Source organism: Aquarana catesbeiana, linkage group LG01 (assembly GCF_042186555.1).
Source record: "Aquarana catesbeiana isolate 2022-GZ linkage group LG01, ASM4218655v1, whole genome shotgun sequence".
In the NCBI taxonomy this organism is placed as follows: Eukaryota; Metazoa; Chordata; class Amphibia; order Anura; family Ranidae; genus Aquarana; species Aquarana catesbeiana.
The window spans coordinates 246,700,502-246,715,115 of record NC_133324.1 but is presented as its reverse complement, the minus strand read 5'-3'; the positions used below and the strand labels follow the sequence as shown (position 1 = coordinate 246,715,115).

Below are 14,614 nucleotides of genomic sequence, written 5' to 3'. Positions count from 1 at the left end.
CAACCAGGCAACTATACCACTTTCAGAAAGGAGGCCAATAGATACAGCTCCCATTTCTGTCTAATCACAGGTTTACATTAAAGCGGAGTTCCGCCTGGGTAAATTTTTTTTTTTTTTTTTTTTAAAGCCAGCAGCTACAAATACAGCAGCTGCTTAATTTTAATATTTGGACACTTCCCTGTCCAGGGAGCCGACGTCGGCACCCAAAGCCAACCCGTTGTTTGGCTCCGGGTGCAGGCGCCGGCATCCTTACTACGGGGAGCAGGAAGTGAAGCCTTACGGCTTCACAGCCGGTTTCCTGTCATGCTGCGATTTCCGAGTGATCCCCTACTGTCTTCTGGAACTGGACATTGCGTAGATCGCCGCACAAGATTGATCACTTCCAGGGATCTTTCCCTGGAAGTGGGAGCAGATACGTGGATTTGACAGGTATCCGCTCGACCCTGAAAGGTGCCAAATGTGGCACCAGAGGGGGGGTTGGGAAGGAATTTGATCCGCAGAAGTTCCATTTCTGGGTGGAACTCCGCTTTAAGGAGGCTAATACAGTGTCAATACCAAACCGATTTTCCTTATCGGTTAGTAAACTGAATTGTACGCAATGGTGCTTCTAAAGCCGGCCAGAGACAGTTTTGAAATCTCGGCCTGTTCAGCAGGGACTGGACGAAATTCAAACCATGTATGGGTAAGGCTGATTGTGCCCAAGTTGATCGATCGATCATTTTGGGTTCAACCAGCCTGTCAAATTTTTCATGCAATAATTGCCAGCGGGTATAGCAATAATCAGTGTTCTTCCAACCGCCCCCCTCACCGGGAGAACAAAAGCTATGTGGGAGGGATTCCCCCATCAACACATTCAGTTGTTGAAGTTGAATGATTGCCACTTTCAGAAAAATTAGGCCAAACAGTTACAGCCTCTATCTTTCTCCAAACGCCAGTTTACTTGAAGAAGGCCAATACAGTGCTGATACCAAGCTGCTTTCCATTATCATTTGGTGAGCTGAATTAAAACCAGCAACAACATTTTCAGATATTTGAGCTACAGATGCTCTTCTGTCGCTGGCTCACCAAATTCCTTCTTTTGACCACTTTTGGTTGGTCCTGACCACTGCAGACTGGGAACATCCCACAAGAGCTGTTTACAATTAGCCGTTACAATTTGGCCCTTGTCAAGGTCACTCAAATCCTTACTCCTGCCCATTTTTTCTACTTTCAACTTACTTCAACTCACATCAACTTCAGAGACAGCAGGTTCACTTGCTGTCCACTGTCAGATGCCATTGTAACAATATAGTCGATGTCATTACACTTTACATTCTCAGTGGTCATAAAGTTATGGCTACTCGCTTGGTTGGTTTAGAACCATGCACGCATGTATGATTAGTTAGCTGCAGAAGCAGCAGAGAAAATAATCTCAGGAAAAAAAGGCAGAACATAACACGTTTGTCCGTTTTTAATACCCTCACAAATCTGAATATAAATTTTACAGTGGCTGCAATGCATTATGCACCCCAAATTTTAGGGAGGTAAATTACATTTTGTTCTTCACATTTTTCTATGCCTATAAGTTGTGCTTTGCACATCACTGTGGTTAGCCTGGAGTTTAACTTTTAAAATCTTAGTGAAGGAAGAAAACTTTTTGTATGAATGTAACATCCATAGAGTTAAAGTGGATGTAAACCCGAATTTTTTTTTTTTAATGTCATAATATAGAGTATAAGATTTCCTATCATTTGAGCCCATTCTTGCCACAAATAGTTAATCCAGCTCTGAACAATCCTCTTTTATTGTTCAGTGAGATAAATCTTGACAAACAGAGAAAAACTTTGTCAAATACTCCCCCTTGCTGTGAATGACAGGTGATTTACATATCTCGTGCACTAGCCTAAGACATGCAGTATTTTTGAATTCCCTCCCCCACTCCTTTCTTCTGCTGCTCTGCCAGGATTGGATGTTCCACACCTCAGCATAATTGGGCATGCTGAAATCATGTGGTTACTTTCTTGTCTTTTCACTGGATGTTAGAGATCATAGCAGAAGTTCAGTGTAAGAAATACACAGGAGAAAAATGCATGTTGACAAGGGGAATGTAGAGGTGGGGCAGGGAGTCTACTGACATCACGACTCCACCCACCGAGCTTCATACAACAGACCCACCCACAGAATCTGCATTTTTTCGGTTCTCATAACAGACAGAGGGGAGACATTTGACAGGTAAAGATACATGCAGGAGGCATGTATATCCTTATAGATAACCCCTATGGCAGTAGTTTAGAAAGGATGACATTGGGTTTACATCCACTTTAAGTAAATAAAGAAGTATAGCCAAAGCTTTTCTGGCTATACTTACACTATACAGTTAGTTCTGCACTCTTGTGACTCATTCTGAAGCCCGCTGTCGATGAGCTGGTCCAGGCTCTGGACTGGCACCTGGCTCAGCTTCTCAGCAATCCGCTGAGAACTGAGCAAGCTCCGCCCCTTCCACAGCCCAGTGCTCCAGTGAGCGCTGGAGAGGAAAGCAGAGAACCACTAACTGAAAGTCACGGCTCTCTGCTCAGAACGAAGGAGAGAACTGAGCGATCAGCATTGTTTGATTGCTCAGTTCCTACTTCAGAGCCGGTAAGGGACAAATGCTGTATCCACCCGAGTAATTTTTTTTTTTTTTTTTTTTACACAAAAGCCATACTTTTTAATAATGGCAAATGTTAAGCAAAAGGCAAACTGGCTTGCTTAATACCAATGGTTACAGTGGAAATTAAAATATAATGCATGAGGTATATTAGTAGTCACTTTTCCTACTGGTTAATATTCACTATAACAACTATATTTTACAAAATACATTTTAGATGAATAGTGCTTCCAGTTAGGTTTTGCAAAGCCAAAATCTATTGGGGTACAAATCATACCTCAACTTCCAACCACTGTCAGGCAAAATGATACGTAACAATCCTGCTTGTTTCATATAACAATTATATTTCCGTCTAAAGCAAAGCACAGAGCTGTAGATGGCACCATTTGAAAGAAAGGGAAGAGCGCTACACTAATGGTATAAAACCAATAAGGGTAAACAGATGAGTGGTGTGTACTTTAACACACTGGAATAACAGTTTTTGTTGTTGTATTTTTATTTTCACAAGTATTAGGCTAAAAGACAAGTCCATCCAAAAAAAGCTAAGTTCACTTTTCTTTCTCCAAGATGGCTGTGACAAAGCTTTGCTCTGTTTCAGATCAAATTAGCAGTGTATTTATGTCCATGCCCAATTATCCACATATCTTAAGAGAAATCTAGCTTTGGACAACCAACTCTGTCTTAATGAATGACACCTGTTAAGACATATAGCTTGGAGGAAAATAGATTTCACCTTTAACATAAAACACTTACGGTAAAATAATATCCTTAAACAATGTATTTCAATTATTGTACAAGTCAAATAGGAGGTTGAATGACTGATAGTTACCTTATCATGAAGTAGGCTTATTTTTTTGCTATGAGTCAGCAGCGTCTTCAGTTCAGTCTCTTCGTGCTTTAGCACGCTGAGTATGATTCATTATAGAAAAGTTATCATGTGGTCTAGGCACAATAATCAATTTTATATCAATGCTTCCTATCACAAGTGATCACCAAATATGGTTAGAATACTATTCAAGCTTGCAGTATCACCAGTGCACTACTCCTCAGCAACAAGTTTTACAGAGGCATGAGCAGCTACTATATTACAAATGGGCAGGGCAAAAACACTAAATATGCAAAACCTTGCACCAGAATATACTCAAATATTTCAATGTAGTCAGTCCATGAATTCTGCTGTTTAGCTAGATTATGCTTTAACAGCAGAGTTTAAAATGAAGTTAGATACTGCTGAAGCTGTAATAAATGCAGTTAAATAGAATTTGACAAAGTAAAGTGCACCATACACAATAATATAGTGAAATGTTCAATGTTTTTTACATAAATGCTTCGGTACTTACTTACCATAGAGTAAAATAATCCCCAATTTAAACAGTTATATAATTAGTCAATGTACACTACAAAGTATTAATTACCTCTTTGCTCCTGCTTCGACTCCGATGTTTCTTCCCTTCATTATCTGCAAAATTTAAAGTGATATGGTAAATAATAGGGGATTTGACTGACAAAGGTACAAGGAAGAAGAAAAAAAAAAAAAACACAGGAGACACCCAACTTACCACCCTTCCGTTTATGTTCTCTTGAACGTGATCGGGATCTTGAAAAATGTCTGCAAGTTGTAGGGGACTTTGATGGATCACATTCTTTCATTCTCTTTTCTAACGTGGGTGAGCAGCTATCCGGGGAACCTTCATCTCGATCTGTATCACTCGACTGAAAAATACACACATATTAACGGTTTGAATAAAAATTTTGAACCTTAACACAGGCTCATTTATATAAGCAAAATAAACTGGTCATTACAATAATACTGGAGTTGTCACTGTTAACCTGCTGAAAAAAAGCAGTCTGGCTGACCACTCAGGAAAGTCAGGCGGCCACCTGCATATTTAGGGGTCAGCAGGTGGAGTGTGTGGCAATTGTCCCCATCACAGAGATAAATGTAGATCGGGGGTGATAACAGCGAAGGCAGGTGACTGGTAGATTGCGGTCTGGGCTTGCAGACCCACCATCCCAGAGCATCAAACAGAGTACAATGCAAAGGGACTGATTGTAATCCTGTCCCATGAGGAGTGATACCAACTGCACCCCACCTCTTATCCCGGCTAGGGTTCTCCAGAGTGGTGCCAGCAGCAGGAAAGAAGAGATCCATAGGTCAGTGCGAAGCAATACACTGGGCATAATTGTATAAGGCTGCTTTCACACCGACATGCTGCACTTTACCTACACCACGGGTGCAGCGCACCTTGAGCAACCTGTGGGTTTGCTGCACTTAGCCATAGACTTCCATTATATCCTGTGGGTTTGGTGCTCTTTCTAAATGCAGGATAGAAAGTGCACCACATCTGCAGGATATAATAAGTCTATAGTAGTATAGAAGTTGCAGATGCAATGCGATGCAGGTAAACCACAGCACATCAGCGTGAAAGCAGCCTAGGCGGCTCAAAACAGTAAGGGCTAATTTACATTTGCAGTCTGAGGGGTGATAAAACCCCATAGTTAAGATGTGCTTTTATCACCTCTGCCCCAACCGCACACCCTTTAGCTGCAGTGGCTGGGATGTACACGTTGCAGCAGAAGTTTTACGCCCTGTCATGGTTGGTGGGTGTAGCACCTGCCAAGTATGACCCATTCAAGTGAATGAGGCCACTCTGCAAGTGCCCTGCAACCTTGTGCAGTACAGTAAACAAGGTGTTAAAGCAGGCAGCCTTGTGTTGCTTTCTCACCACCTGTTTTAACCCCTTAGACCCAGCAGGATACAATTGCGGGTAACTTGCAGAGTGGCCCCATTTACTTGAATGAGTTGTAATTGGCAGGCGGTAGCACCCACCAAAAGCAACAGGGGGCTTAATTCCTGCTGTGGCATCTGTACACCTTTGGCTGCAGACTCAGCAGCTAATGAGGGTAGAGAAATTTCAATCATCCACCCTTCCTCAATTCACAGATCCCCTTCGCTTCATTTTTAACACAATTTAACACCACTCACTCATCCTACTGGATTTATGGAGGAACAGCATTAAAGACCTGGGGCTACAGGACACATTGTCAATTTATCTACATTTATCTACATAACACAGGAGGGAGGAGTTTTGTAGTCCAGAGAGAGCGGAGAGCAATACAAAAAAAATAAGAGTCAGCAGGGGCACAAAAGATTATCAACTCACTTGATTTCCGGCAGGAATAACATGCATAACAAAACCACGTTCAGCCTGGATTCACCCTATTGCGAACACAGACCTCGCATGTGATTTGCACCACATTGCTGTGTCGATCAGATGCGATGTCTGTTCAATGCGAATTCAGCCATACAGTTGGATGGCTGAACTCGCATGAAAAAGGTGCAGGAACCTGTTTTTTCCCCCCGCACTAGAATCAGATCGCATGGGCGCGATTCCTGTCCGAATTCACAGTTCGCACTGCGATCTGATCTGGAAGTGTCATTAAAGCGTTAACCCAAAAGATAAAATAAAATAATGAATCCTGCTCCTTTAACCGGTTCCCAACCGGCGCACGCCAATGCGCGTTGGCAGAATGGCACGGCTGGGCAAATGGGTGTACCCGTACGTCCCTTTAAACTTGCCGCCGTGCCATTGTGTGCGGGCAACCGGCGGCGTGTGCTGGGAGCTCCGTGAGTCGGATCGCTGCGGGGATACCCGCGATTGCCTCACGGAGAGGAAGAATGGGGAGATGCTAATGTAAACAAGCATCCCCCCATTCTGCCTAGTGACAGTGTCACTGATCTCTGCTCCCTGTGATTGGGAGCAGAGATCAGTGACGTGTCACACGTAGTCACGCCCCCCCACAGTTAGAAACATTGTCCAGGACATACTTAACTCCTACACTGCCACCTAGTGGTTAACCCCTTCACTGCCAGTGTCATTTACACAGGAATCAGTGAATTTGTATAGCACTGATTGCTGTATAAATGACAATGGTCCCAAAAATGTGTTAAACATGTCCGATGTGTCCGCCATGTCGCAGTCACGATAAAAATCGCTGATCGCCACCATTACTAATAAAAAAAATAAAATAATAAAAAGACATAAAACTATCCCCTATTTTGTAAACGTTATAACTTTTTCGCAAACCAAACGCTTATTACGTTTTTTTTAAAACCAAAAATATGTAGAAGAATATGTATCGACCTAAATTGAGGAAAAAAAATGTTTTTTAAAATATTTTTTGGGGATATTTATTATAGCAAAAAATAATGCGTTTTTTTCAAAATTGTCGCTGATTTTTTGTTTATAGCGAAAAAAATAAAAGCCGCAGAGGTGATCAAATACCACCAAAAGAAAGCTCTATTTGTGGGAAAAAAGGGATGTCAATTTTGTTTGGGAGCCACGTCGCACGACTACGCAATTGTCAGTTAAAGCGATGCAGTACCAAATCGCAAAAAGTGCTCTGTTCAGGAAGGGGGTAAATTCTTCCGGGGCTGAAGCGGTTAAAGCATATTATATGACACAGTGCTTTTGCTGTGTCATTTGGCCCCCTGTAACACCTAAAAAACCTAGCTGATCCTGCCAGTGTCTGCCCTACCCTCTGTAAACTGACCACCATGTATCATGACTGTTAAGCCCTGACACCCTGGTCAGTTTACGTGCCTCCATCATCCACAGCCTGCTGTCTCCTCTGTCCTCCCCCCTTCCTGCCGGTCAGCCTGTGGCAGTGCCGCCCCCTCCACTCCTGCTGCTTACATTACACTAACCTGTATACACCATCAGCACTGCTTCCTATTAGAGGTGTACACCTCTATGTGTGATTTATAAAAATAAATGCTGCAAATACCTAATTTCAGAGCCGAGATCACGATCACCAGCCGGCTCCCCTCTCTACTGACGTCAGCGGGGGAATCTCTGCTCCTCCCACTGCATCTGTCAGAGGAGGAAAGGAGAAAGCTGGCTGGTCATGTGATTGCGATCTTATGGAGGTATTTGCAGTATTTATTTTTATAAATCACACACAGGGGGACACTACAATAGGAGGCAGTGCCGATGGTGCATACAGGTTAGAGTGGCTTAACAACCACTTTAACTTTGTATTGACACCCGCAGGGGTTCGCAGAGGGCAGTGTGAATTGCCTGCGAGAGATGCGATGCGGGACCAGCCACTGGTTAGGGTTTTGCATCTTCACTGGTCCCACGACTCGATTCAATTACGATTATCCTGTCCACGATTTGATTCCACAATGCATCACAATTATTGCGCAAGTGCGCATGGTTAAGAACTTTTTATCCAAAAATTCAAGCAGTCAGAAAAACTAAATTTTTCTCCAGTGGCAGAGGGGTGGCCGGGATCAGTGGCAGAGGGGTGATGGTAATGGAGGGATGGAATCAGTGACACTGGCATGCTCACCTGCTCAGTGTCAGTTGATTCCCCCTCCTCCATGCTGCTCACTGTGTCTTCCACCTTCTGTGCCTCCAGTGAAGTCTCTCCTGATGTCTGGTCTACTTGAGCTCCTCCCCCTGCACTGTACTGGCTGTCAGCTCATCAGCTGACTTTCTGCTTCAGTGAAGGGGAGGGGGCTTTATCCACCATGCAGGACCTGCCTCTGTTTCTCCAGTAGAGGCAGAGCACTGCACGGAGCAACGGATGATGTCACCAGGCATTGATTCGGCCAACTCGCAGCATCGTGAACGTCTGAATCGCGATGCACCGATGCTGCAATTATGTTCAACACCCCTACCACTGAAATTGCTCTGGTTCCCGCATCGCAATAGTGTGAGCCCAGGCTCAGTGTAGTTATCAGAAAATGGGGAAAAACAAAGATGTTTATTGTAGGGTTTACTATTACTTTAAAGTGATTGTAGTCTGTTTTTTTATGTTAAAAAAAGGATTTACTAACATACTTACCTGCTCTGTGCAATAGAATTGCACAGAGCCGTCCCCAATCCTCCTCTTGAGTCCCCTGCTGGCACTCATAGCTCCTCCTCTTCTTGGTATGCCACTGCAGGAAGCCACTTTCTATTGCGGTACACTTGTGGCCTCAATCCAGTCTTGTGCTGCCTGCGTCCATAGACAGCCCTGCCCCCCATAAAAGGATTTGACTGACAGCAGTGGGAGCTAATGGCTCCCGCTTCGTCAGCAAAGCCTGTAAGAGCAGGGTGAGCCACTGGATCTAGTAAGGACTCAGGTAAGTATAAGGTGGGGGTGGAGGGGGTTGCAGAAAAGAAAATCACTTACCCCCATCAACACAATCAGTGTTGATAGGGGAATCCCTCCCAAGGAGCATTTGTGTCCTCCTGGCGGGGGTATCTATTTAGTCGATGCAACATCAATCATCTTTTATATTTTTCCCCCAAAAAAGTAGGTATTATATTGTTTTTGTCTGCAAAAAAGTTTAGGTATTACAAGTACACTAATAGAGCGCTGACAATTTTCGCAGTGCTTTTACCTACAGTACATTCACATCAGTCCCTGCCCTCAAGCAGTTTACAATTCTTTTAGTCAGAAAATTAAGTACTGCTAGAGGACTGCAGGTGGGCCCCTTTGCAGGTACAGTATGTAAAACATTAAAAATAAGTGCCTATACTGTTTAAAATCCAGTAATACACTGTCTCACCCTGCTCTGCACATGCTCAGTTGCTCTCTATTTTTAGGCACTGCTGAGTTTGCAGAGGCCGATCTGCTGACAGCCCTATTAAATACATCCTCCAACCCTTTACAGTCAAGGAAGCTGCTTCTGTTTGATCTGCAGCTTCCATGGTTCTGCACGTGGTCAGTTATGACTCCAGCCATTTGATGGTTTGACATTTTGATTGAAGACACTATCAACAGTTAGCAATCCCAGAATTTCAAGAATGTAACCATTGAAACCATTTACCGTATATACTCGAGTATTGGCTGACCCGAATATAAGCCAAGGCACCTAATTTTACCACAAAAAACTGGGAAAACGTATTGACTCAAGTATAAGCCTAGGGTGGGAAATGCAGCAGCTACTGGGTTAACAATGCCCATCTGCAGCGTCACTGTGTCCATCTTCAGCTGTACCTGTGATAACTAAAACAGCGGGTGTTTCCCGCTGTGTCATGCAGTCTATTCAGCCATCCATTGTAACAAAGCCCTGCCTCCTCCTTGTCCGTGATAGACAGAACACCGATACAGTTTCCCAGCATTGTATCAGTGTTCTGTCTATCACGGATGAGGAGGTGGGGCTTTGTTGCAATGGACAGCCAAACAGACCGCATGACACAGCGGGAGACACCCAGGTACAGCTGCAGATGGGCATGACACGGCCGGAGACACCCGCTGTTTTAGTAATCAGAGGTACAGCTGCAAATGGGCCCCCTCACTCGAGTATAAGCCGAGGGGGGGGGGGGGGGGGGGAGTTGGGGTTTCAGCCTAAAAAATTTGCTGAAAAACTCGGCTTATACTCGAGTATATATGGTAATTGATGGGTTTAGTACCGCTTTAAGATTTACTGCTGGGGCTCTGGACTTTATCAAAATGGCAGCCTCTGGCAAGAAGCAGCCGGAACTATGCTGGAAACAATTTACAGCACATACTCATTTTGGTAACTTTTCTAGAAAAAAAACAAAAGTATAGTAGTGATACCTGAATGATGCCTGCAGCTACAGACATCAGATATTTATCTTTTCAGCCAGCGATTCACTCACATGTAAAAGCCACCCCATTGGCTACTTAGCCACTGGATTGCTTTTATAAGTGGCGGGAGATGCTGAATTATTGTAGAGCTGGCTGGGGACCAGATGGTCCCCGGCCATCTCTATGACCCTGGGAGGTCGGAAGCGACATCATGACGTCACTTCTGGCACTGACAGATGTACCAATTTTTTTTTACCTTGAAAGCAGAGATCGATGTTTGTTTTTCTCATACTTTCCAGGGTAGAGGAGATATCTGGGGTCTCATTGACCCCAGATGTCTCCATAAAAGAGGACCTGTCACATTGTATTCTTATTACAAGGGATGTTTACATTTCTTGTAATAGGAAAAACAAAAAACAAACAAAAAAAAAAAAAAGACAGTGTAAAAATAACAAATAAAAAAAGTTAAAGCTCCCCCGTCCCCTTGTGTTCGCACACAGAAGTGAATGCATACTTGAGTTGCGCACGCATATGTAAACGGAATTTGTACCACGTGTGAGGTATTGCTGTGAACGTCAGAGCGAGAACAATAATTCTAGCACAAGACCTCTAACGCTAAACGGGTAACCTGTAAAAATTTTTTAACGGTTAGCCTATGGAGATTTTTTAAGTACCGAAGTTTTCGGTGTAACTTCATCTTTCACATTAACCACTTCAATACAGGGCACTTATACACCTTCCTACCCAGACCAGCTTTCAGCGCAGTCGCAGTTTGAATGACAATTGCGCAGTCATCCATCACTGTACCCAAACTAAATTTTTATCATTTTGTTCCCACAAATAGAGCTTTCTTTTGGTGGTATTTGATCACCTCTGCGGTTTGAATTTTTTGCTAAACAAATAAAAAAAGACCGAAAATTTTAGAAAAAATAAAAGTTTTGCTTTTGTTTCTGTTATAAAATGTTGTAAATAAGTAAGTTTTCTCTTTCACTGATGGGCACTCATGGGCGACACCGATGGGCACTGAAAGGCTGCAAAGATGGGTTCTTATGGGTGGCACTGCTGGGCACTGATAGGCATCCCTGGTGGCACTGGCAGGCATTGTGAGTGGGCACTGATTGGCATTTCCCTGGGGGTCTAGGGGGGGGGGGGGCATACCTGGTGGTCTAGTGTGGATGGCCATCCAGGTGGTCCTGGACAGCATGATGGTGGTCCTGGGCAGGATCCGAGGGGGGGGGTTGTGCTGATAATAAGCACAGACCCCCCATCAGGAGAGCAGTCGATCGGCTCTCCTCTACTCGTGTCTGTCAGACGTGAGTGAGGAAAAGCCGATCACTGGCTCTTCCTATTTACAACATGATCAGCCGTGTCCAGTCAGAGACTCTTTACCTAGATCGGAGTTGCAGTGTGTCAGACGATAAACAATCAGCGCAGACCCCCTCCCCCCCCGTCAGGAGAGCCGCCGATCGGCTCTCCTCTACTCACGTCTGTCAGACGTGAGTGAGGAAAAGCCGATCAACGGCTCTTCCTATTGACATTGTGATCAGCCGTGATTGGACACGGCTGATCACGTGGCAAAGAGCCTCTGCCGGAGGCTCTTTACCAAGATTGGTGGAGCGGTGTGTCAGACTGACACACCGCTCCACCGATCGCAGCGATGCGGGCGCGCGGCGTCATGTTATCCTGCTGGACGTCATAAGGGCTATGGGCTGGGCGGGAAGTGGTTAAGGACCAGGCCTATTTTTCAAACTTCTTGTTTACAAGTTAAAAATCTGTTTTTTTTTGCAAGAAAATTACTTAGAACCTCCAAACATTATATGGTCTTACAAGTGCAATTTTTTTGGGGAAAAATACACTTTTGAATGAAAAAATAAAACAGTAAAGCTAGCCCAATTTTTTTTTATACTGTGAACGATAATGTTATGCTGAGCAAATTGATATCCAACATGTCATACTTAAAAATTGCGCCCGCTCTTGGAATGGCGACAAAATCTCCGTAGGCGACGTTTAAAAATTTCTACAGGTTACCAGTTTTGAGTTACAGAGGTCTAGGGCTAGAATTATTGCTCTCGCTCTAACAATCTCGGCGATACCTCACGTGTGGTTTGAACACCATTTTCATACGGGTGCGACTTACATATGCGTTCGCTTCTGCATGCGAGCTCGGCGGGACAGTGCGCTTTAAATTTTTTTAAATTATTATTTTACTTTTTACAGTTTTTTTTTTTTAAATAACTAATTTGGGTCACTTTTATTCCTATTACAAGGAATGTAAACATACTCTGTAATAGAAAAAAAGCAGTGTTTTGTTATCTCTCTTCAAAGTCCTAAGTCCCCTAGCTTTCTCCAGCCTGGTTCTTCTGTTATTAACCTGATGACTCCAGACACGTTCTCCATCACATATGATAAAAGCAGCAGGAGTTTTGTGTTGGGGAGGATGGTATCACTAGATTAGCAGAGCCCTGAACAATTCAAACAGTTTTAAGTCTCTACCAATGAGGAGAGGGGGTGAGTGTGCCTTTCCTCCAATCAGCTGTTTTGGCTGCATGCCCAGGCTTCACTGCAAGTGCTAACCAGGAAGAGAAAATCTAACACGATGTGCACTTTCTAAACAGTATAAAAAAATAAAACAAAAAAATAAAAAAGGAGACAGCAGATATACAGGTAAAACTTATGTAGGGAGATTGGTTTCATCTCTGTGTATTATCTAAGGCTGTTCACTTCACTGGGTATGTGTGAGGATTTACATCCACTTTAAACAAAGTGGGGTAAATATTGTGTTTTGTTTTTTAAATTCATGTTTTTTTTTCCCCCAAAAAAATGCGTTAAAAAAAAATGACTCCACAAATCAAATGTGACATAAATTGCAACAGTCACCATTTTATTCACTAGGGTATCCGATAAAAATATATTTATAATGTTTGGGGGTTACGAGTAAATTTCTAGCAAAAAATACAGATTTTTTTTTTACATATAGGAGAGGAATGGCAGAATTGGCCGGGTATGGAAGTGGTTATAAATGGTCCTAGCTGTGTCCATGATTGATTAAAATGAAAGAAGTGACAACACTTGGCAGCTCTCATATGGGAAAAGCATGTTTCAGATCACAGATGGGGGGGTTATAAAATGTGACTTTTGAAGGGTTTGTAGAGTTGTTTACGTGGGAAGATCGCTGTTGTGGAGGTGAAGACTCCTGGTAGGAGATGTACACAGGGATCGCCATCACACTGCTCTGTTCCTTTATCCCATCATCACCCACCAGGCCGCAATCATTGTCTCTGACTGCATCCTGATCGCCATCCAGGAGTACTATTTGGCTCCTCATATCTGCGTCCCTAAAATGGTTACCATCACCGTAATATTATTGTATCCGTAGGAAAGTGATTGTTCTATAGACATATAACAGGCTCGGTCACAGGCCGATGTTTCTCCCCACAGCCCTGTACATGGCTACAACGCCTGACACAGAATGGGAGACAAAGCAATACGACGAGGGGAGGGCCGAGGCGGCGGAGGAGCACCTAGGCCGCACTAGTCATGGCGAAGACGCGGCGCCATTTTCCCTCCCTCTCGCTCTCTCCGGAAAAGGCCTCAGCTCCGAGCAAACTACTTACCGCCATCACTTAGGCGAAGCCGCGTCCTCTACGCGCTACTGAATGCTAATAGCCAGCCGTGCGGTAACCCCCCACACACACAACGCCGTACACAATTCACAGGAGCGGGCGGGGCTCACAGAGCCATCCGAAAAGGCACGAAGGAAGCGGCCGCCGCGCACAGCATGCTGGGAAACGCTGCTCACGTCACCAAGTCCGTCCCGCCAAATTCGACTGAGAGAGAAGAGCTGAGGAAGTGTCCCGGACAGCCCTGTGGGTGAGGAGGTTTGGCAGACAGCGGTCCGTATGTCTTAAAGAGGCTCACTGAGTCGACCTGTCTTCTCTAGCTGCTTCTAGAACAAGGCATGTCTAGTGTTTTCTTATTATATTACAGCTGACTTTTACTTGTTATAAGGAACTTCACAATGCATGCTGTCCAAAGGTTGTCTCCACTGCTCCTTCATCCAGAGTGGAGACACCCCGAAATCCTGTTTACACTATAACCCAGTGTGGGAAAGATGCGTTTTGTGCGTGAACGCGCTTCCCTTTTGAGACATGCGTTGGTGTCATTAACCACTTACAGACTGGAAGATTTGGCTGCTTAATGGCCAGGCCATTTTTTGCGATGCAATGTCGTACTCAAACAAAATTGACGTCCTTTTTCCCCACAAATAGAGCTTTCTTTTGGTAGTATTTGATCACCTCTGCGATTTTTTTTATTTTTTGCGCTATAAACAAAAAAAGAATGACAATTTTGGAGAAAAAAAAAACAATATTTTTTGCTGTAATAAATATCCCCAAAATTAAAAAAAAATGAATTTCTTCATCAGTTTAGGCCAATATATAT

The 14,614-nt window shown here is 43.8% G+C and overlaps 2 protein-coding genes across 5 annotated transcripts in view; one reads left to right on the top strand and one right to left on the bottom strand.

The window, feature by feature from the left end:
• Nucleotides 1–13,985, bottom strand: part of RSRC2 (arginine and serine rich coiled-coil 2) — a 37,209-nt gene extending 23,224 nt beyond the window's left edge. For 2 of the 4 annotated variants that reach the window (XM_073627557.1, XM_073627564.1), the window contains exons 1-3: nucleotides 13,789–13,985; nucleotides 4,186–4,339; nucleotides 4,042–4,085 (exon numbers count right to left, since the gene is read on the bottom strand). In XM_073627557.1, the coding sequence (XP_073483658.1) occupies nucleotides 4,042–4,085; nucleotides 4,186–4,339; nucleotides 13,789–13,794 (204 nt within the window). In that variant the 5' untranslated portion in view covers nucleotides 13,795–13,985. Of the gene's footprint in view, nucleotides 1–3,455; nucleotides 3,532–4,041; nucleotides 4,086–4,185; nucleotides 4,340–13,788 lie in introns of those variants that run through there. The other 2 variants (XM_073627574.1, XM_073627583.1) reach the window with 2 other exon arrangements.
• Nucleotides 13,746–14,614, top strand: part of KNTC1 (kinetochore associated 1) — a 521,537-nt gene continuing 520,668 nt past the window's right edge. The window contains exon 1 of the mRNA XM_073627545.1: nucleotides 13,746–14,130. The gene's annotated coding sequence lies outside the window, so the exon portion shown is untranslated. The remainder of the gene's footprint in view (nucleotides 14,131–14,614) is intronic.